We start from the raw sequence: 22,463 nt of genomic DNA on the forward strand, positions 1-22,463 counted from the left end.
GGGACCCCTATAGTGTGAATGTTGTTGCGTTTAATGTTGTCCCAGAGGTCTCTTAGGCTTTCTTCATTTCTTTTCATTGTTTTTTCTTTATTCTGTTCTGCAGCAGTGAATTCCACCATTCTGTCTTCTAGGTCACTTATCCGTTCTTCTGCCTCAGTTATTGTGCTATTGATTCTTTCTAGTGTAGATTTCATTTCAGTTATTGTATTGTTCATCTCTGTTTGTTTGTTCTTTAATTCTTCTAGGTCTTTGTTAAACATTTCTTGCATCTTCTCGATCTTTGCCTCCATTCTTTTTCCGAGGTCCTAGATCATCTTCACTATCATTATTCTGAATTCATTTTCTGGAAGGTTGCCTATCTCCACTTCATTTAGTTGTCTTTCTGGGGTTTTATCTTTTTCCTTCACCTTTACATAGCCCTCTGCCTTTTCATCTTGCCTATCTTTCTGTGAATCTGGTTTTTGTTCTACAGGCTGCAGGATTGTAGTTCTTCTTGCTTCTGCTGTCTGCCCTCTGGTGGATGAGGCTATCTAAGAGGCTTGTGCTGGTTTCCTGATGGCAGGGAGTGGTGGTGGGTAGAGCTGTCTGTTGCTCTGTTGGGCAGAGCTCAGTAAAACTTTAGTCTGCTTGACTGCTGATGAGTGGGGCTGGGTTCTCTCCCTGTTGGTTGTTTGGCCTGAGGCAACCCAACACTGGATCCTACCTTTGCTCTTTGTTGGGGCTAATGGCAGACTCTGGGAGGGCTCACATCAAAGAGTACTTCCCAGAACTTCTGCTGCCAGTGTCCTTGTCCCCACGGTGAGCCACAGCCACCCCCTGCCTCTGCAGGAGACCCTCCAACACTAGCAGGTAGGTCTGATTCAGTCTCCCCTGGGGTCACTGCTCCATCCCCTCAGTCCCACTGCGCACACTACCTTGTGTGTGCCCTCCAAGAGTGGAGTCTCTCTTTCCCTCAGTCCTGTTGAATTCCTGCAATCAAATCCCACTAGGCTTCAAAGTCTGATTCTCTAGGAATTCCTCCTCCCGTTGCTGGACCCCAAGGTAGGGAAGCCTGACGTGAAGCCTCACTCCAATGGGTGAACTTCTGTGGTGTAAGTGTTCTCCAGTCTGTGAGTCTCCCACCCAGCAGTTATGGGATTAGATTTTGCTGTGATTATGTCCCTCCTACCATCTCACTGTGGCTTCTCCTTTGTCTTTGGATGTGGGGTATCTTTTCTGGTGAGTTCCAGTGTCTTCCTGTTGATGATTGTCCAGCAGCTACCTGTGATTCTGGTGTTCTCAAAAGAGGGAGTGAGAGCATGTCCTTCTACTCCACCATCTTGGTTCTGCAAAATTCTCTATTGAGATTTTTATATGCCTTATTTCATAGAAAGCGTTTTGAAATCTGGTGTGTATTTTTCATTTACAGCACATCTCAGTTTGCAATAGGTACATCTAATGTGCTCATTCGCAACATGTGGCTTGGTGCTACCATATAGAACAGTGCAGCTCAGGAGCTTGAACATGATGGGGGAGAACTCAATTTTATTAATCAAAAGGCAGTGCACTAAAAAGATTGGCAGGGCATTGTTTATAGTGGGAGAAGAAAAGAAAAATAGAAAATATTTATAGAAATTGAGCTTCAAAGACTCAGATATGGTGTTTGTTAGTAAAAACAGAGAAAGTATTGGAAATAGGAGGATTTGAGGAACCAAAATTAAAGGTGATTAGTTTTGTACCATTGTCAAATTACTCTGAAGGAAAGAAATATAGTGCTTTTAACAAAACAGTGGTACTTCTAGCACCACCTACATATAGATATTTAGAAAAAATTTTACGATGGTGATAATGACAACACATGCATGTAACCTCTCCTCATTTTACAGACACAAGCAATTACTGCAAACATGATAGATTTTACCATTAAATAAAATGTCACAATCAAGTGCACTGAATCCTTTTAGTTCATAATCTAGACAATTGTTTCATGAATTTGAATAATATTCATTTGTACATAGTGCATATCGCTAAGTGAACAAGTGTGAATAAAATTATGACACTTGAATTGTAACAAGGCTGCTCATTTTTCTTCTGTCAGACTAATAGATTTATCATTTGATAAAAAGAAATGACTCTACTATATCTACTTAGTATTACTTACTTAGTAATTACTGTCTTTCACTGAGTGTCATTTGTGTTATTTCATCACAGTTCATATTGTTACTGAAATACATTCAACAAAATCAAACAATAAATGCAGAAAAAAAAACGGCACACAGAATTTCAAATGGATGAATTCTTAATAGGTAAAGAGATATTTAAGCTAGTCTGAACTTCAGAGTGCTCTTTTCATGAAGATCCAATTTTGGTTTTGTTTTCTATTTGTCTGTTAACCTAACAGTTTTTCTTAGGTTTTAATAATAAGAAGTAGTAAATAAAAGTACACTATGTTCCTTTGATCTTTGAAAGGTCCATGTTAATGTCACAGTATCACACTGCTCACTTGCTCCCACCCACGCTAGGATCCTGGAAGCAGTCTTTTGTCCCTTTGTGTACCTCATCTAATCAAATAATAATTTCTGTTAATTCAGATTCATATGTATTTTTGAACCCTTCTCCAACTCCCCTAATACTGCTCCCTTAGTTCAGGCTAGCATTGTCTCTTACAGGACTCCCCAAAATAACCTCCAAATTGATCTTTCTGTTCCTGACCTTGTCCCTTCAAATTCATATTCCACAAATCTACCAGAGTGGTCTTTTCCCTGATTGAAAAATGTCATATTCTTTAACCTGAAATCCAATTGAAAAAAGTCATATTCTTTAACCTGACCACAAAGCATTCCATGATGTGGTTTCTGTCTCACTTTTTGTCCTTCATTACCCTCCATTTACTCTGTATTAATAATAAGCTGGTGTTTTTCATGATTACTTGTGTTGGGTCCCCCTCAATCTTTCATATGTTCTCAATATACTTATTTTTCACATATATGAATGAAAAATGTGGACTGCCATATCAGTAAACAAAGCATGTTGTAGGTATCAAGCCACCACACCCACCCTGATAGTGAGCACTGAGGGAATGGAGACGGAGGGTGGAGACAAATGGGCTGCCAGCTGCCCAGTCCTCAGCCACTGCAGCTACCCTCAGTGATGCACCCTGAGGGGACTCAGAATGGTACAGAACAGGATATTGCCCCATCTAGGGTGCTAAGGTGCATATCAAAGGAATGATTTCAATGAGCCCAGACCCTTGCATCTTTCCATATACAGAAAAATGCTAAATTTCTTAACGAGATTTAAAAATATTTAACAGTTATCTTTTGATGTTCCAACTACCTGGTCTTTGATGCAAAAACTCTGATATATCCTGGCTCCTCCCTCGTCTCTTTGGAGCAGTCCCTCAGAAATATTCTCAGAGGCTGCCTCCTGGACTTGAAGTCCTCAGAAAGTCTGCCAAGTAAAACATTTTTTTTCAGTCAACACTTACATATAATCATGTGTTTGTATGTCTGTTTCCCCCACTAGTTTGTGAGCCATTGAGGTCAGGGATAGTCATTACTATTATATATTTAATCTTTAGTTTTTCACATAATATAGCATATGCCAGAATATTGAATGGAGAATCTAATTCCTAGAATAGTGTACTTCACTATTTTAGGCATTCAGCAAACGTTTGTCAAAATGAATTAAATTTATGAACGTGAGCAGAGTCAGATACAAAAATCCAGAGTTTAACATACCATTCTGAAAATAAAAGCTTACCTAGTTTGTAAGTCCCTAGTTTAAGAATCCACCCCAATCATGTTCTAATTTAGAAACTAGGTTAGAAATAAACTAACAGGGCTTCCATGGTGGCGCAGTGGTTGAGAGTCCGTCTGCCGATGCAGGGGACACGGGTTCATGCCCCGGTCCAGGAGGATCCCACGTGCCGCGGAGTGGCTGTGCCCGTGAGCCATGGCCGCTAGGCCTGCGCGTCCGGAGCCTGTTGCTCCGCAACGGGAGAGGCCACAGCAGTGAGAGGCCCGCGTACCACAAAAAAAAAAAAAAAAGAAATAAACTAACAAGAAAACCATGGATGTACAATATACATCATTATTACATTATTAGTATACCTATCTTCCATCCATTACTGCATTAAGTGAAAGAAATACAGTTTGCTATCACTCAGAATTGAAAAGAATACAGGAAACAAGGAAGTTGAGGAGTATGTGAGACCCCTTGGAAATTTCCATTTAACAAATATGTTCCTGTGTGCTCATGAAAATAAATGTTTTTTTTTTTAAAAAAATTATCAGAACTGTTGACTTGAACAATTTAACCTTATCTTGTACACTTTCCCCATACTTATCCTTTGATCTTACATTTTCTTAGGATTTTTTGAAAGACATGATTATGAAAGGTGATGAGCAGGAAGATTTCTTTGTCATGTCATACAATGAACTTGTTTTAGGAGATGTTTGAAGAGAAACCAAGAACCCATATGAATAAGTGAAAAGAGAGGCTAGGACTTCCCTAACATTTGAAAATTGTAACTTGCCATCACAGAATGATGTGGTGGGGCATAGGGGCAGAACTCATTTTATGTCCATGGAAAAGCAGCTAATTATATACTTCATCAAAAACCATATTTCAATAGGCACTTATATTGTCAAAAGTGAATAATGAATGACTTCTCTTTGTCCTTAAATTGTTACATTTTAAATCATGCTTCCACTTTAACATTTCCAAAAATGTTGTCTAACTAAATATTTTGGATTTTTCTTAAGCTCTTGAGTGTAAATTGCTTTGCATGAAATTATTTAAAATGCTAATAAAACACTTAATAATTAAGAAAAAGAATAAAAAATTGCTAGATTAAGGAGAGAGAAAAATGAGTCAAATTCACTGAGTTAATAGAATATATTAAAAAGGAAAGGAAGGATTGAATTATTTGGCATAGCTTTACCCCTTTTAAATAGCTCATGGTAAGTGTGACCAGAAGTTACTAGAATACAATATTCATATTGAAAATTATTTAGCTCTTGTATTTTTATTTAATGACACCTGTACTTAAAAGACTCTTACTAAACATCACAACAATTCTTGGGAAATGTACACACACACACACACACACACACACACACACACACATGCTCTTTCCCTCTCTTAAAAAGAAGTGAGAAAAAAAAAAAAATTTAAAATAAAGAAGTGAGAAGTGTTTTGTATAATTGTTTTTCACCTTCTAAAAAACATTTATTAGCCATTTTAATACACTGTGTAGTATATCTCTCATTAAATTGCATCTCATTTTTAAACAATAAAATCCTATCAAATATTTATTGTAATTACCATTTGTTGCTACATATCACTATTTCAGTGCATTGAGATTTTAATATTAAAATTATTTTTATGATATGGCATGAACATTAATCAGTGTTTATTCCATAGCAACAAAAGCTAATGGATACTTCCTTCTTAACTACTCATCCATCTGTACACAATAGATAATAAATAACTACTAACCATATGTAATTACTATCTTAATATGCAACACAGCTGTTCTCAGAATAAACTATATTTGCAACTATGGCCCTTTATGGCCATTGTGACATCTTACACCTGGGTAACACATTCTGTCGCTTGCCAATAAATTCTTCAAGCATTCCTTAAATCCTACCGTGGTTCTGCACTGATTACAGCCATAAGGGTGTATTTTGGGGCTAGCAAATATGCTTACTATTTAATGTAACTTCAATTTATACCATTTTTATTAGGACTTTGTTTTCAAGATTGTATATTTTCAATTATTTTGACAGTCATTATCAATATCTGTTAGAGAGATAATGATGGAAACACATGGTGAGTTTCCATCTATAGCTACAGTGTTAAGATTCATGAATAAAAGTAATTTCTCTCTGACTAAAGGTTCAGGCACAGAACTGATAAAGTAGAAGCCATGAGTGAAAGCCACTGAAATCTGGGAGCACCTTGCTCCTAAAAGATGATCAGTATTGAGAGCAGCAGGTCATAGTGGGGGAAAAAAGCTTTGTGCTAAAATCACCTAGGTTTGATTTCTGGCTTTGCCATATATTACCCTGTGACTGGGGCAATTCACTTCCTTTACCTGAGCCTATTTTATTTATAAAGTGAGGAAAGCAAGGCATATTTTTGGGGATTGCTGTGAGAACTAAAATAATTAACATTGACATATGCTCTAACATAATGCTTGGAATGGAGTAGACAACAAATGGCTAGCACTCCTACTAATAAAACTAAAGATGATGTTTTAATGAATGAATGAAGCTTATTATCAGGGAAGTAAGGTAATAACCAAAATGTATCTCTATATTTTCTCCTTCTAAGTGAAACTCCTCAGTCTTCCAGTACCCAAGTCTATTCAGCTGTAACACCTATCCAAACACTGCTGGATGGAGGTGGGAAATGAAATAGGAGATAGATGGGCCACTGGGCCGGACAGCTGGTGTCTGTCAAGTGGAGCAAAGCTGAAGTTTTGTCCTCAGCCAGACAAGAATGACTCCCGTTTCCCTTCCTCTGTTGATATGGAGGGAATGAACTAGCAGTGGGAAATTTTTGCAGCTAAAATAGGAGTGAAGTTTTCCCTCTCCTGAGAACAAGGAGAATAAAGGGAACAGTGAACAGGCTAGAGAAAAAACATAACCTGGCCTGAAAGAGTTAATCACGCCTAGTTTTTTCTTTTTTTAAACTGTTACTAATCTGTAACTAGATTTTTACTTCACAAAGCTAACTGATTACTCTTTAACACTATGTGAATTACATCCTGCCCTCCCTTGTAGAAAATCACCCTTTGTAGCATTTGCATTTCAGAAAAGAGGTCACAGGCCAATATGACTGTCTTGAAATAATGCAGGAAGAAGAATGCAAGACCTTCACTACTTTGATCCTTATCATATACCCCAGACATAAAATCTTCTCCTATTCCCGAAGGAGAGGGGCACAGTTCTTGAGGCACTAGCTTGCTGTGTCTTCCCTTCTGCCTGGCAGAAAAATAAACCCATCTCTCTCTTCCTCCAAAATCTGTCTCTGTATTTCTGTTTGGCATCAATGCACAGGGAAACCGATATTTCGGTAACAGAAAGAAGAGAGGAAGTTCACCTCTCTGGAACTTGAATAGACACATTGATATGTCAAAGTAAATAAAAGATAAGACTCAAGAATCAATACTGTGACATTTTAAAATTTGCATATACAAACAGACATTATTCTGTGGTTATAGCTAACATCACTGAAATTAAGGTTGGTGGTGGAATAAAGAAATTGTTACTGAGTCCAAGATCATACTTCTTACCTCACAGCAGGCCGGTGAATTGGGAGACAAGGGGTAACAACTTTATTCAGAGAGCAGAGAGTCCAAGAAGATGGCAGACTAATGTCCCAGAGAACCATCTTGCCAGGCTCTGAATGCTAGTTTCTTTTACAGAACAAAGAGGTGTGGAGGTAAAGTAAAAAGGTCATAACTTGTTGCAAACATTTCCTGGTTTCAGCCAGACTCTGGGAGGGGATGTGTTAATTTCCTCTTTCCTGTAGCCAGGTGGGCTGGGTCAGGATGTTTCCTGTGACTAAACAAAGGTTTTAGTTTAACAGTGAGGCATGGGGGGCAGGGTTCCAGGAGGTAGGCCATTATGTATACTTTAAGCTATAGGCAACATCCTTTCAGTGATTAACTTGTAGCTGAAGCAATAGAATACAAAGGATAAAGTAAAAGAAACACATCAAACATGGAGCCAGATTTGTTATTCCCTACTACAAAATTATCCAGAAAAGGAAGGTTTGTTGTCTGAAGAGAGAGTTTTCCAAGGGAACTTAGAAGGAAAAGAAAGCATCATAGAAAAAAAGAATGTTTGGGCACCTAGGAAGTAACTAAATGGCACTCTAGTTAGAATCCTCTTTTCAAACTGAGTTGTGCAAATACATAATCACTGTCTTTCAAATACCAGAAAAAGTTTTACGATATAATATACTGGGAAATACTGGGTTAAAAAATTGAATGAATTTTTTAACCTTGAGACTTTTCAGAATCTTAAAAGTGCTTTGCAAATCCTCATGTAGTAGGCACTTCCCAAAGTTACTTTATCACCAAAATTTCATTTCATATGACACCCATGTAACACCACATGAGATAAGTTTTAAGACTGCTATCCTACAAGATCCATTGTAATGTGGAGAAGCCAACTACCAAAGGATTAACACTAAAGGTGCTTATTAGAAACACCTGTGAATCCAGTTGTAGAAGACATACAGCAATATATGGCAAAAAGAAAGGCTATGACTTCGTGGTTTTTTGGTTTTTCTTTCCCCTGTAAGTAGCTCTTTGCAGGAAACCACACTCAGCAGGAAACTCCTTTTCTTGTCAGTTTAAGCAAAGCTACATTGTAACTGCCAACTACAAATTGGCACTTGCCATTTACCTCTACAAGGATTACATTATGAACTGTTGCAACTGGCAACTTCAACATCCCCTGAAAGGAGTTCAGGGTAGAGATCAGGAATGAGGTACTCTGTGCTCTGGGGAAACTGGCAGAATAGACCTTCAGATAGTTAGATATTTTCAGGAGAAGACTTTATGAGCCCAATTCTTGTATCTCCTCTTATCTAGAAAAGCACTAAAATCTTTCATGGTGACATCTGCTCTTCGTGAACAGCAGTAACCTCCACAAGACTAGCAGCAACCTTCTGCAAAAATGTGTGCTTGATTGCATGTACTCCCCCTTTACCAAAATCACATATATACTGACCTTCCCCGCTACGTCTATGGAGCAGTTTCTCAGAACTATCTGAAATGCTGTCTCCTGGGCTGTAGTCCTCATTTTGCCCCAAATAAAGCTTAACTCACAACTCCCATATTGCGCATTTTTTTTCAGTCGACATAACTAAATTTTAAATCCGGTACCCCCATGCTCTACTGATCTTTGGCCTTAGCACACTTTCCAGATCTTCTGATCATACAATATCTTGCTTAACCTGTTTGTTTTTTTCTGTAGATCAAAGAAGTAGAAATGAAGAATAAGTAAATAACAAATGACCAGATCTCTTCCCTAGTTTCCCCTTCAGTACTCTCATGAAAAAAACTGTGTGAACAAGATAGCATCTAAATAAAGATGACTATAAATCTAGAAGCCTGCACGCAGTGGGGGATGGTGACAACTATGACCCCCTATCTCAGTGATTAATGGAGATTACTTCCCTTTTTCCCTTTAAAAACTTTCATGGCCAAGCAGAATCTTCAGAGATGGTTTTTGGGGGACACTGAATCCACCATCAGCCCAGATTTTGGCATTCTGATTAAAAGCAACTTTCCTCATCATTTGCCTTTCTCATGTGTTGATTTTCCAGTGGCAAGCAGTGGGACTTGAGTTTCATAACAACCCTGCTACCAAACCTTTGTTTTTTTTTTGTTTGTTTTTTTGTTTGATTGGTTTTGATGTTTTCCTCCAGCAACTGGAAAATAATCAATTAGAACTGGGATGTTGTGAGATCTTAATACTGATAGATGACCTGTAGATTTAGTGGTGTGTGTGTGTGTGTGTGTGCACATGTGTTATCTTTCCCATGAGAGAAGTTTACAAAAGTGCTAGGGTTGGGGTGGTTGTTCCCAGGAAGGGTTGCATACACCAGCATCCCCTTACTTGTTCACTTACCCTTAAACTTTAACAGTAGCCTTTTATTAGAATGTTAATATTCTAATAGTCCTTTATTAGAATATTAGAATTAAAACAGCAGTGCTGTGGATTCTTGTGGCAGTGATATCCTTAAACACAATAGCTGATGGTAGAAGAGTCAACCAAAGCTTAGAGAGGCTTGGTAGAATTTCCCAGATTCTTAAACTCTCATTTCCTCCAAATAAAATGAAGAAATAAAATATATTAAAGTAGTTAAATTTTTTTTTTTGATTTTGATGGTAAGGTGGGTGGTTAAATTATTATGTTAAAACTTCAGAGTATAAAAATTGGAGGCAACTTTCTCTGTTTTAAAAGGTAATTATGATAATAGAGCTCTGCTATTAGGAGATTAAAAGCCCTTTTCCTATGAAAGGAGAAAATATACCTAAAAATGACAACTGTCAAAACAATAAACCTGAAACAAACATAAAATGCAAAAGGATCCTGAGATAATAACACTAGTCAGCTCTATAGAGCAATACACACCTGGCTGTGTATATATGCATGTACATATACAGAATGTATACACTATGTCTCCTGACTATACATACATGAATTGGGACAGAGGGAAACAAAGAAGCTGAGGGAAAAAGAGGAGACACAGCACCTCATTATTCAGCCCTTCTGTGTCTCCACCCTATTTGTTCTCTTAGGGAGCTAGATGTTCTTTACCCATTTATAGATTCTGAAACACTGACAGATGAAATTCAGAACCATGGAACATGAACCCAAGAAACCTTATTTTCTAATTTTTTAAACAATTCCGTCTACTCTCTTTTAACTGACCTTGATATTGTAACCTTTACTTTTAAAAATTTCATTGTATATGGCTCCAGGTTATGTGATTTTAATTATATTAATATGCTATATTTAAACTTCTCAGTAAATTAGTTTATCTTTTCAGCCAGGGTTCCAAGCCATGGGTTTTGAAATTAATTTAGGGAGTTATGAACATCATTTTTTAAATTAAAAAGAACAAAGCAGAATAACACAGCATAGTATAGAATAGAAAATATCAGATTGCTTTGTACACAGCAAGAGTAAATATTGTTTCATAAATTTTTGTCTCTGTATGCCCAGTAGAATCATGATATAATTTTTTCTTACTATTGTGCATAAGAAAAAATATTTGAAGTCTAATGTTTTAGGTGATATTTGGGTGTCAAGTTTTCATTTGTGTGTGAAATCAATCATGTTACATGTCCCATGCCTGTCAAATCCTTTGGCTGTTCCACTTTGCAGCTCCTGAGCCCACCTGTGAGTTCAGCCATAGTTGTGGTGGACAGTTCTAGAAGCTCTTAGACTCACTCTGTATTGATAAGTTTTTGCCTCAAGCACATTCATGTTTTTGTTGTTGTTGTTTTCACTTTTTTACCCTGGAGTTTTTCTAATCCTGTGGAGTCCACTGGGGTGAGTTAGTGAGAGGGAGTTAATGCCCTTAGGGCAATATTCAACACTTATAGGTCAGAACAAGTGGATAAATATTCTTGCCTGCCTTCTCCTGGACAGAGACTTTAAGAGGCATTCTTTATGTCTCCTATGAGAAATCCCAGCAGCATCAAGTCCACATTGCTCACAGGATGTGGCCTTGAAAATGTAAATTTACATTGTCCTTTCCTCTTTGTCTCACTCTCCATTCTCACTCCTGACCCCTGGTATCACTTTGAAATAAACTACCTATACCCAAGACCTCATCTCAGACTTTTCTTTCAAGGAACTCATGCCATAACATTTACATTTAGACTTAGAATTATCAGATATTAAGTTTTGGAGATTCCTTAGAAGTCATCTGTTCCTATCATCCAACTTTCATTAACTTTTCTGACAATGAGTCTTCTATTTACCTTTGGAATAACTGTATTTCCAATTAATATACATACTTCTAACAGTTGTACTGATATTTAGCAATAAATATTTCTAAAATTTCTGAAAGGACCATGTACAGTATTCATTAAGTATTTATCATGTAGCTTAATTTTTATGGGAATATTCTAGGAAACTTTACCTCTAACTGCCAATAGTAAGTAAGACTAAGAAAAACATAAAGGAGGCCTGAAGATTTCTATTTTGTCTGTTTGTTTGCAAATGATGTATTTCCTTCAATACATTTTTATAACTTCAGAAGAGTAGAGATAAGGACATTGAAATTATAAAACTGATTGCCCATTTTAACACAACAGGTGTGAAAAGTCCAATATCTGTGATGTAGTGAAATGTACTCATCAATTTCACCTGTAACTCAATAGAACCTTTAAGATATTGATCTTAAATAATACACAATATGACTTTCTTCAAAAATATTTATAGACGACATCATCACATTGTTTTTAAGTGACATTGTATTCCAAAAGGATTGACAAAATACCTACCAGTCAAATGAATTCTCTAAAAGAAATTTATGCTACATAAAGTTAGGAACTCCTCAAAATCCATATGCAAAAAAGTCATGCAAACCATAAATGAAATATTTACTTAAAAATATGGTATTTAAGATAGACAATAATAACAAGTGTTGGTGAAGATGTATAAATATTGGAAGCCTCAAACATTGCTGGTCAGAAGTTAAAACAGTGCAGCTGCTTTGGAAAACATTTAGCAGTTCTTCAAAAAGTTAAACATAGAGTTACCATATGAGCCAGCAATTGTATTCCTAGGTATGTACCCAAGAGAACTGAAAATATGTATTCACACAAAAGCTTGTACATGAATGTACATAGCAGCAGTATTTATAGTAGGCAAAAAAAAAAAAAAAAAGGAAAGTGAGAAGTCAATAAATAGAATGAATAAACAAAATGGAATATTATTAGCCATAAAAATGAATGGAGTACTGGTACATACTACAACATGAAAACATTAGGCTAAGTGAAGGAAGCCAGTCACAAAAGGCCACACACTGTATTCATTCCATTTATATGAAATGTCCAGAAGAAACAAATCCACTGAGAGAGAAATATTATAGTTGTAAGAGGCTAGGAGAGAGAAGGGAATGGGAAGTGACTGTTAATGAGTACAGTGGTTTTTTTTTTTTTTTTAAGTGATAAAAATGTTCTGGAATTAGATAGTAGTGAAAGTTAAGCAACTTTGAATATACTAATTAATTATCTTAAAAACCACTGTATTGTACACTTTAAAAAGGTGAATTTTGTGGTATGTTAATTCAATATCACTTTTAAAAATATGGTAGTAAAGTTCCAGTCTTTCTTATACCATAACAGAAGGATGTGAAATTGTAAGATGCCCCATGGAACACAGACCCCAAATATGCAGTTCTGTCTGTATGTCAGTCTTACTGTGAAAGTGGGTGATGAAAACCACGTTCACTCACATGACTCAGATGATATCCAATATAGCATAGCCACGTGTAAACATCTAGTGCTAAATGACCCAGTAATAACAACATAATAAAATATTGAATACTTCAATGTTATTAAAAAGATAAAATTTTAAATTCTTATATGGGAAAGATAAGACCTTGCTGCAATTAGAAAATATAGTACCAATTCAAATTGCATACAAATACAGAATGACACTACTAGAAATGAAATGAATCATGCAACACTACAAATGGTTGTTAAATATTAATGAAATATTTGATTTATGCCAATCACTCCAAAACGAAGGCATTTTACAGTCGAACAGCGGATGGAGAAAAATTTCTATATTTTATCTTAAAAATACTCAATCCATGCCTTTCATAGCTGATTATTATTAAAGTCTAAACAAAATTGCAGTTTCTTAGGTGACAGATGTTTTGTTTACAGATCAACAAAGATTACCCTAAACTGCTAGAAGCTGTCTAGTCCCGTGTGTCAGGTTTTTCCCAGTTTAGATGTGTCAATAACCGAGTTTATTCATTAAATAACTTGAATCTTGAAAAAAAAAATACTCAATCAGAAAGGCAGTTTCATTTTTTTTTCCTTGATGTATTTCTTTCTTTTCTCTTGGGAAATATTTTCAAGGTGTCCATGAATTACAAGAACAGAAACATACTTGATGGGTCGTCCTACTTGTCAATCAAGTTAACAGCTATAAAATAAAATAAGTTATTCTGCTAAAATTTAACTTGTAAGGATAAATTTAGCTCTGAAATGTGAACAAATGACTGTTTCTTAAAATTAAACTATGATGCCTGGTTAATTTTGTTTATGTGCCATTGCATGGTAATTAATGTTTCCTCTTTAAGGATACTATCTTAAAGATACAATAACGTAGCTATGTGAAATATTTGAATGGACTAGCTATTGGTACATTTTATACTTTCACTGCAAAAGGTTGACAGTGATAATACTAAAAATAGTTAAGGACAGAAAAGGCTAATTATTCAATCTTTGGTAACTCCAAAGATTAAATTCCCTTGCCTCAGGGAATTTTAATGGCGAGTTTTGGAAGTAGTTTCTAGATTCAAGATATTTAAACGTACACATATCAAAAAGAAAAATCTGCCCCCTTTCTAGAACCTTGTCAGCTTAGGCATTAAAGAATGTACAGTAGAACTGGACATGTTCACTTTAATTAAACCCAATTTATAAAGACTTTTTTCTGAGGTTTTATCCTTCTTTGGTTAGTCTCATTCACCTAGTCATTCGATTAAATCACTTTTCTATTCCCTTAGGGATTCCCTTCCTGGGATTTGACACAGGACATTGTTTCCAATCTGTCTGGCTACTGACATGAATAGTACTATGTTACAACCCAGGATCCTGAGCTATGGTTATTAATGCAGACACCCACAATAATTTTCTGATTTATTTTAAAAAACAAACTTCTTTCTTTTTAATTTAAAATATAAAGTCAATATTATGTTCCCCAAATGCCATCATAATGAGCTTATTTATAGAATAAAATTACACAATAAGTTGCAGTTTTCCACATCTATTGGGTATCTGGTATCAGGCACATAGTAGTGCCTTGATAAACATTTTAGATGGAAAAGCAATGTATGAAAAAGTGAATAAGAAATGAATATACATTAGGATATAATTTTCCCTATTCATCAGAATGAATATCCTGCATTAGTGTATCAGTTATAATTTAATTCAAAAATATTAATAAATTGCTTTTACTATAGTGTACAAAGATGAACAAGCTATGGTCCCAGACATGAATGTTCTTATAGTCTAGTTCAAAATACACAGGAATATACATAAATTATTTATTTGAAAGATGTCATATGTTAAATATCAACAGTTAAGTGTGACTAAAGTTATAAATTTCCTAAGGAAGAAGCAAATAATTTTTATTAAAGAGAATGTGAGTATTGGGGTTGACTTCATAGGGGTTGAGCTGGGCCAAGAAGGATGGATAATATAGGAAAACACACAAATGCAAGACAAATATAATAGACAAAACAAATATAACAGACAAAACAAATGTAACAAACAAAACAAAACAATAACAGCATGGCTAAGGAGGCAGCAATGTACAGAATAGCCATTATTCTGGTATGTTTAATGCCATAATATTATGGTGGAATGTTATTCATTTAATTGGATATAGGTTTGAAAATGTAGCTTGGGGAAAGAGTTAAGGTGCTGATTAGGATTTAGTCCTTGTTTTATAGACAATGGAGAGCCAACAGAATGGCTTTGTTGTTGTTTTGGTCATAAACAGAAAAGCAGAATATGGCATAGTTCTAGGGGAAAGCTTTGGAAGAAAATGACAATTTTGTGTCTAATAATGGATATAGCATTACATAGGTAATGCTATATCATATAGTTGAATGTTGCTAAGAGAGTACAGTCATCCCTCGGTATCTTCAGGGGATTGGTTCCAGGATCCTCCTTGAATACAAAATCCACAGATGCTCAAGTCCCTTATTAAAATGGTGTACTGTCTGCATATACACTCTGCACATCCTCCCATATACATTAAATCATCTGTAGATTACTTACATTACATAATACAATGTAAATGCTATGTACATAATTATAAATACATTACAAATGCTATTTAATTTTTGCTGGTGCACAGCAAATTCAAGTTTTGCTTTTTGAAACTTTCTGGATTTGTTTTTTCAAATATTTTTCATCCATGGTTGGTTGAATCCATGGGTACAAAGGGTGACTTGTAGATCTTAAATGTTCTTATCACAAAAGAGGAAATGTTATCTATGTGATGGGATGGAGGTGGTAGCTAATACTATGGTGGTAATAATTTTGCACTTTATAACTACATCAAATCAACATGTTGTACACCTTAAACTTACACAATATGCCAATTATATCTCAATAAAACTGAAAAAACAAGTACTGATGGTGAGACTTTAAAGTAAGTGGAAAGAGAATGGTGCCTTGGCCACTGATTGAGTTAACTTCCTGAGGAAATATTGCTTATATCCCTTAGTCAGCATATTATAGGCATTCATTTACACCTTGAATTAATTTTGCCTAAGGGAATTTAAATGTTTCCATTAAACATAGTAAACTTATTCATGTTCTTTAAAATGATAGGTTTCAAAAAATTTTAATACTACTCATAATGAAAACAGGAGGCAAAGGAGAAAACATTTGAAGAAAGAACCATGTCAAAGAGGGGCATTGAAGAAAAGTTGAGATCTTTCATATTGATGTCTTCTATCATTTCATTTAATTAGGAAAGTAAAGGTCTATTAAAAATAAAAGTAGCAAGGTTAAGAGACAAATTTAAAGACAGTGAAAAATATCTGCAATAGTCACAGCGAGGGATAGTGAAATGACATCCTTGAAGATTTTAGGGACCAGTTGAGTTTAAAAGGTATGCACTTTCAATAAATATCTAATTCCTATAATTATGCCATTTTCTCCAGTAATGCTCATTAATCCCAGACCAATAATTTTCTACATCGGTAGTCCAGTATGATGGAAATAAAGAAGAGTAAAACTAGAGGGCTATTAGGAGCAATGAGTGAGACAGAGACAATGGGATCCAGGCTAGATAAGGTGTTATGGATTAGATTGTGTCTGCCCCCACCCCCATCCCCAAATTTATATGTTGAAATCCTAATCTCCAGTACCCCAGAATGTAACCTTATTTGGAAATGCTGTCATTGCAAATGGAATTCATTAAATTAAGATGAGGTCATACTGGAGTAGGGTATCCTAATAAAAGAACTTTGGAAGCAGAGATAGACATGCACACAGTGAGAATATCATGTGAAGTCTGGAGTTGTGCTGCCACAAGTCAAGGAACTACCAGAAGTTAGGAGAGGGATCTGGAAGAGATCCTTCCCTAGTGTCTTCTGAGGGACTTCATGGCCTTTCCAATGTCTTGATCTCATATTTCTAGCTTCCAGAACTGTGAGACAAATTTCTGCTGTCTTAAGCCACCCAGTTTGTGGTAGTTTGCTACGGTGGCATACTAAAACAGAAGGCAAACATAGTCAAAAAATAAATAATGGACTGAAAACTTAAAAATAGGTAAACTTGGAGGTCACAGTGATCAGAGGGAATGATAGAATAGGAAATGACAGAAGAACAAGAGGTTGTGGATTAAGGAAGGATATTTGGAGTTGAGATCCCAGAGTTGGAACAATTCTAAGCTATGATGAGTTCAGAGGCATAACTGTGTGAATTTCTGAAGCAGGTTGTAATAACCTGCTAACAACATAGAACTATCATTTATGCGAGCATCAATTTTTATAATGGTCATAATTTTTCTTTACAATACCTTCTTGATAAGTTAACAGTATTTATAACTTGGTATTGAGGCAAAGAATATAAAAATAATCTTACTCTAATTTCTTTGACAATTTGAAGAGGAAGCAAATATAAAAAATAATGAAAAATTGTTCATATCTGAAGACACATCACTACACTCTACTATTTAAAAAAAAATGTTGTTAGAGATGAGATGAAAGAGGCATGGAGATTCAAAAGTGTACCCATTTATTTGTGTTTTCCCTTTTATAAGTTAACAACTGATCAAGCATAATCATAGAAAATGTTGAAGGTTAAAAGAAGAAATCTACTTGTCAACTTTGACCAAATTCTATAAGATGCCCCCAAATCATAATGAGAGGCTCTAGCAGAAGGAAGACTCAGGACAAGGAGAAAATAATTAAGAGTTTTTAAAAGAAGTAAAATGAAATAGTAAAAATGGAATTACTCTGTTAGTAAGACACGACACTCAAGAGATCAAAATAATTGGACCTTCTGCCACAGATTTGTGCAAAGTTTTCTACTTGTTTTATATAATAACTTCAAAAGCACCCTTTCTAAATGATATTCTTCTATCACAATGAATAGTTGCTGGAAAAACCAAAAACTTCAAAATTCTTTCTGTTTTCTAGTTGGCCTTAACTGCTTCATTAGCTTCCTTAGTAAATTTCAAATGTTGAAATTCCATTGCTAATTACATAGTTACATAATTTTTATACTTGTTTTATGGCATGTAGAATAACAGAGTTGTCCTCCAAATTTTTTAACTTAAGATCTTCCAATTACCAATTGCTATTCACAATTGAATTTCCTAAGCTCCCATACAATTATCCTTTTGTAAATTATCTCCAGTAAGTTCTAGCTAAACTAGACTATAAGAAAAAAAAAAAGAATATTTTAGCCCCTGTTCAATAAAGCCAATAAAATGAATTTATTGTCATAGCTGTATTGCTTTACCAGACAGCAGCAGCAAATCAGAAAACATCTGGAATCTTAAGACAAATACAGTTGGCTTTAGAATCTGGCATTAATTGGCCATCCAAATTGTGTCATAAAACTGGATAGAAGCATGTTTGTCTAATTTAATTTTTCAAATCAAAATACTAATCTACTTGAACACACTAATAACTTTTCCAACTTAAAATAAGGATTAGTCATTTTGGAGCAAATATTTGAAGACATAAACAACCCTTGAAGCACCAACCTTAAAAGGGAAGCTTTGCCATGATTGTTTATGACTGATATAATAGTATGCTTAGACTTCTGATAGAGTGTATACTTAAAAAAATATGGTATGACTCTTGCTTTCCTGGGCATGGCTTTTGAATCATGAGCATTTTCACAAATTAGAATTGACAAAAAAGGAAAAATAATTATAGACAATAATGTTTGGGTATAGCTTGCTATAATAACATAGCTAAATAGTAGAAAGTGATTTCAATATAGCACAGGATGCTGTCTTGCATAGAGTAAGACATCACACTATATCATAACCTCATAATATATATTCTCAATACAGCAATAATGAAGCAGGTCCTCTTTATTTCATTGCATTTTGGTAGCAAAATTACTCATTTCTATCTTGAGTGGTAAAGTTGAAATATGAGCATGGGATACGTTCAGTATTTTCCAAAAGGACATGATTCAAAATATGCAAATTTGGGGAAAAAAGAACATGAGAAAATAAAATAAGAGAAAAGGAATGGCGACTACTATAAATTTATACAAACACCAGAAGTCAATGTACCTACTTGTATACCAGGTAGATGACATGGCAAAAAAAATTGCAAATATAAGAATATTGACTTGTACAGCAAAGGATCAGAGAGATGAAATTATATACATGCAAACAAAGATATAGTAGATATCAATGACATAACAAACAATATTATCTACTTTCTTCTATCATTTGGTAAAATTTAATTCAGTTTACTGTGAATGCATGTCTAGAACATCAAATAATTCATCTGACTAATAAAACAGTTACAGTTTGAGACATTTGGACTTGAATGCAGAAATTTACCAATGCTGAAGAATTATCATGAAGATATTATTTTTCTGAACTAAATGCCAGAATTTAAGTAAACTAAATTCCTTGATCTATTTTCTGCATAATGTAGATAAACTAATTTTATTATTTTACATTTCCAGTTATGTTCCTCTGAAAATATTTCAATTGGCATCAATTCTTTCCTATTTAAATTTTACAGTCATGATCTGTGATTCATTAATCAGATATTTACTCATATTAATTTCTGCCAGTATAGTTTTTCTTTTATGACCATTGTTTCTACCAATCCTAATTGTCCTGGCCAAATGCTTTACAGCACAATTGTATCAAAAAGGTTTGATGCTCCCATCAATTTTTAGGCAATAAATACATTTATCCTGTCCAGTTTGAGGTTTTGTTTGCTGATTATTCCTTATGAATTGAATACATAGGTGAAAGCTTGTGTTTCCCTCATTTTTAAACTACATAAGTTTTAAAAATTATAGATACCTATATAGAAGGAAGAAAAAAAGTCCATGATGACACCACCTGCATAATTCCTATTGATCCTAAAAATGAATACATAAAGTAATTCATGCACATATTTGGAAAATTTAAACAAACTTCAAGATTAAAAGCAGAAAAAGTCCCTTCTCCTAAATTAACCATTATCAACAGTTTTATGTGCATTAATTCATACCAATATTATTTTGTGTAATTCTTAGGTAGCCCATGGAAAAATGACAAGCACTTTTATGAGACTGAGAGAAAAAGAAGCCTGAGAAGGCCTGCGGGAGGTGGGGAAGGGCAGAGTTGGGGGAAACCAACTCAGAAAGGAAGGCAAGCAGAACAGGAGGCAGAGAACAACATAGGTGTGTGGAAATACTTGACTGAAGCCTCCTAAGTAATAAGCCTCATGTTTTCACTTTTCCACATCTCTACGTTTTCTTAGGGAAGACACCTGCTAAGCATATTAAAATAACTAAACACAGGCTACTGACTACTTGACATAGGTTTCAAAGAAACCAACATTTAAAGCAAACAAGCTGAATGGCATCCTGGAGTCTGAAAATCTGGGTGGCCGATTGAATTTCTGACTGAATGGATTAAAGTGACCAGATGTTTCAGTATTTTTACTCAATAACAGATCAAAAAAAAAAAAAAGCAGATTAATGTTTGGCACTCTTGCAGTTCAGCCTGCAACTCAATTATGTAGTTTTGCACATGTGAGAAATTCAAAATTCAATAAATGCTTGCTGGCTGAGTGATCAAAACATTTTACTACATTTTCACTTCTAATCATTGCTTTGGTTATTGTAAATATACAAAAGAGTTTGGATAAGTTAATATACAAAAGGATCAACTTATAGCATCTGGAAAATAATACGTTCTAAAGTGCAGTATATCTTTTGGATTATTTGTTATGGTTTTAAATCTCTGTTTTCCTAGTTTTAGATTATTATATTGCCACAAAAAGCAGATGATATCATCTGTTTCTTAAAAAGAAGTTCATATTACCAAAGTTTATATTTCAATATTATTCCCAACTTAACTTTTTCTTCAGATATTTTAAAATTTTATAGAACTAACAATTTTGGTTTCTAATATTAAATGCAGACAAAGTTATCCTCATTATTTCAACATCTCCATGTACAGTTAATGGTCAATACAGTTTGCCTCAAATGAGAATGCCTTCAAGTCATTGCACTGCTATTACATCTTAACATTATCTTCTTTCATATTTGTTTTAAATGATGTAAAGTTGAGATGTATTGTGTTAGTTTCAGGTGTACTACATAATGATTTGATATTTGCATATATTATGAAATGATCACCACAATAAGTCTAGTAACCATGTGTCCCCATACAAAGTTATTACATATTCCCTATGCTGTATATTACACCCCCATAGCTTATTTATTTTATAACTGGAGGTTTTCACCCATTAATCCCCTTCACCTATTTTGCCCCCTTCTTCCCTCTGGCAACAACGCATTTGTTCTCTGTGTCTATGAGTCTGTTTTCATTTTGCTTTGTTTATTTAGATTTTTAGATTCCACATAAAAGAGAGATCATACAGTATTTGTCTTTCTCTGTCTTACTTATTTCACTTAGCATAATACCTTCTAGATCCATCTATGTTGTCACAAATGGCAAGATTTTTTTTTTTATGGCTGAGTAGTGTTCCATTGTGTGTGTCTGTGTCTGTGTGTATGCACATACACACATATTCTCTATTGATTCATCTATCAAAGGACACAGGTTGCTTCCATATTTTGGCTATTGTAAACAATGCTGCAATGAACATTGGAATGCACGTATCTTTTCAAATTAGTGTTTTTGTTTGCTTTGGGTAAATACCCAGAAGTGAAATTGCTAGACCATATGGTAGTTCTAGTTTTAATTTTTTGAGGAACTTCCATACTGTTTTCCATAGTGGCTACATGGACTTACAATCCCACCAACAGTGCACAAGGGTACCCCTTTCTCCACACTTCTAATTTAACACTCCTTATTTGTTGTCTTTTTATGATAGCCTTTCTCTCAGATGTGAGGTGGTATTGATTTGCATCTTTCCCTGATGATTAGTGATGTTGAGCATCTTTTCATGTGTCTGTTGACCATTTCTTTCTTAAGGGAGAGAGAAGAGCAATAACTTTTTCAGGGAAGATTAAAATTATTAGCTTAGTCATAAGATTAGAAATCACATGCTATAATTACATTGTGGGAGGCAGTGTTGGGTAATGGTTAGGAGCAAGGACTATGAAGTCAAACATTTGAATTCCAATTCTGAATCTATTCTTAATTAGTCTTATTTACTTATTTACTCTTATTTGACAATATGTCCCTTAACCTCTCTGAGTCTTGGTTTTCTCATTAGTAAATAGGATAATAACATCTGAGTCACGGTCCATAATGTTGTAAGACTTGCATGATAATATGCAATACATATGTATTTCACAAACATGAAAATGTGCTTAAAACACACATATATAAATGTAAGTAGATTAACTATACACATATATGTGTGCATATGGGTGTGTTTATATTTACATATAGATCTATATTTTACACATTAGCATAATTGAGCATATATCAGCATTGTGCTTAGCATAATGCCTGGCACATAGTAATCACTTGGTTAAAGGCAACTCTTATCAAGTATTCAGGTAACAGAATTCT

At 34.8% G+C, this 22,463-nt stretch overlaps 1 protein-coding gene across 2 annotated transcripts in view; it reads right to left on the bottom strand.

Annotated features, from left to right (window-relative positions):
- GUCY1A2 (guanylate cyclase 1 soluble subunit alpha 2) overlaps nt 1-22,463 on the bottom strand; it is a 431,189-nt gene that overhangs the window by 110,457 nt on the left and 298,269 nt on the right. The window contains exon 8 of one of the 2 annotated variants that reach the window (XM_027095675.1): nt 3,502-3,537. The exons of the other annotated variant lie outside the window; for it this stretch is intronic. Coding sequence (XP_026951476.1) covers nt 3,502-3,537 — 36 coding nt within the window. The remainder of the gene's footprint in view (nt 1-3,501; nt 3,538-22,463) is intronic. 2 annotated transcript variants of the gene reach the window in all.

This window comes from Aethalodelphis obliquidens, unplaced genomic scaffold, assembly GCF_003676395.1.
Source record: "Aethalodelphis obliquidens isolate GAN/ISIS:26980383/991018 unplaced genomic scaffold, ASM367639v1 scaffold93, whole genome shotgun sequence".
NCBI classification, from domain to species: Eukaryota; Metazoa; Chordata; class Mammalia; order Artiodactyla; family Delphinidae; genus Aethalodelphis; species Aethalodelphis obliquidens.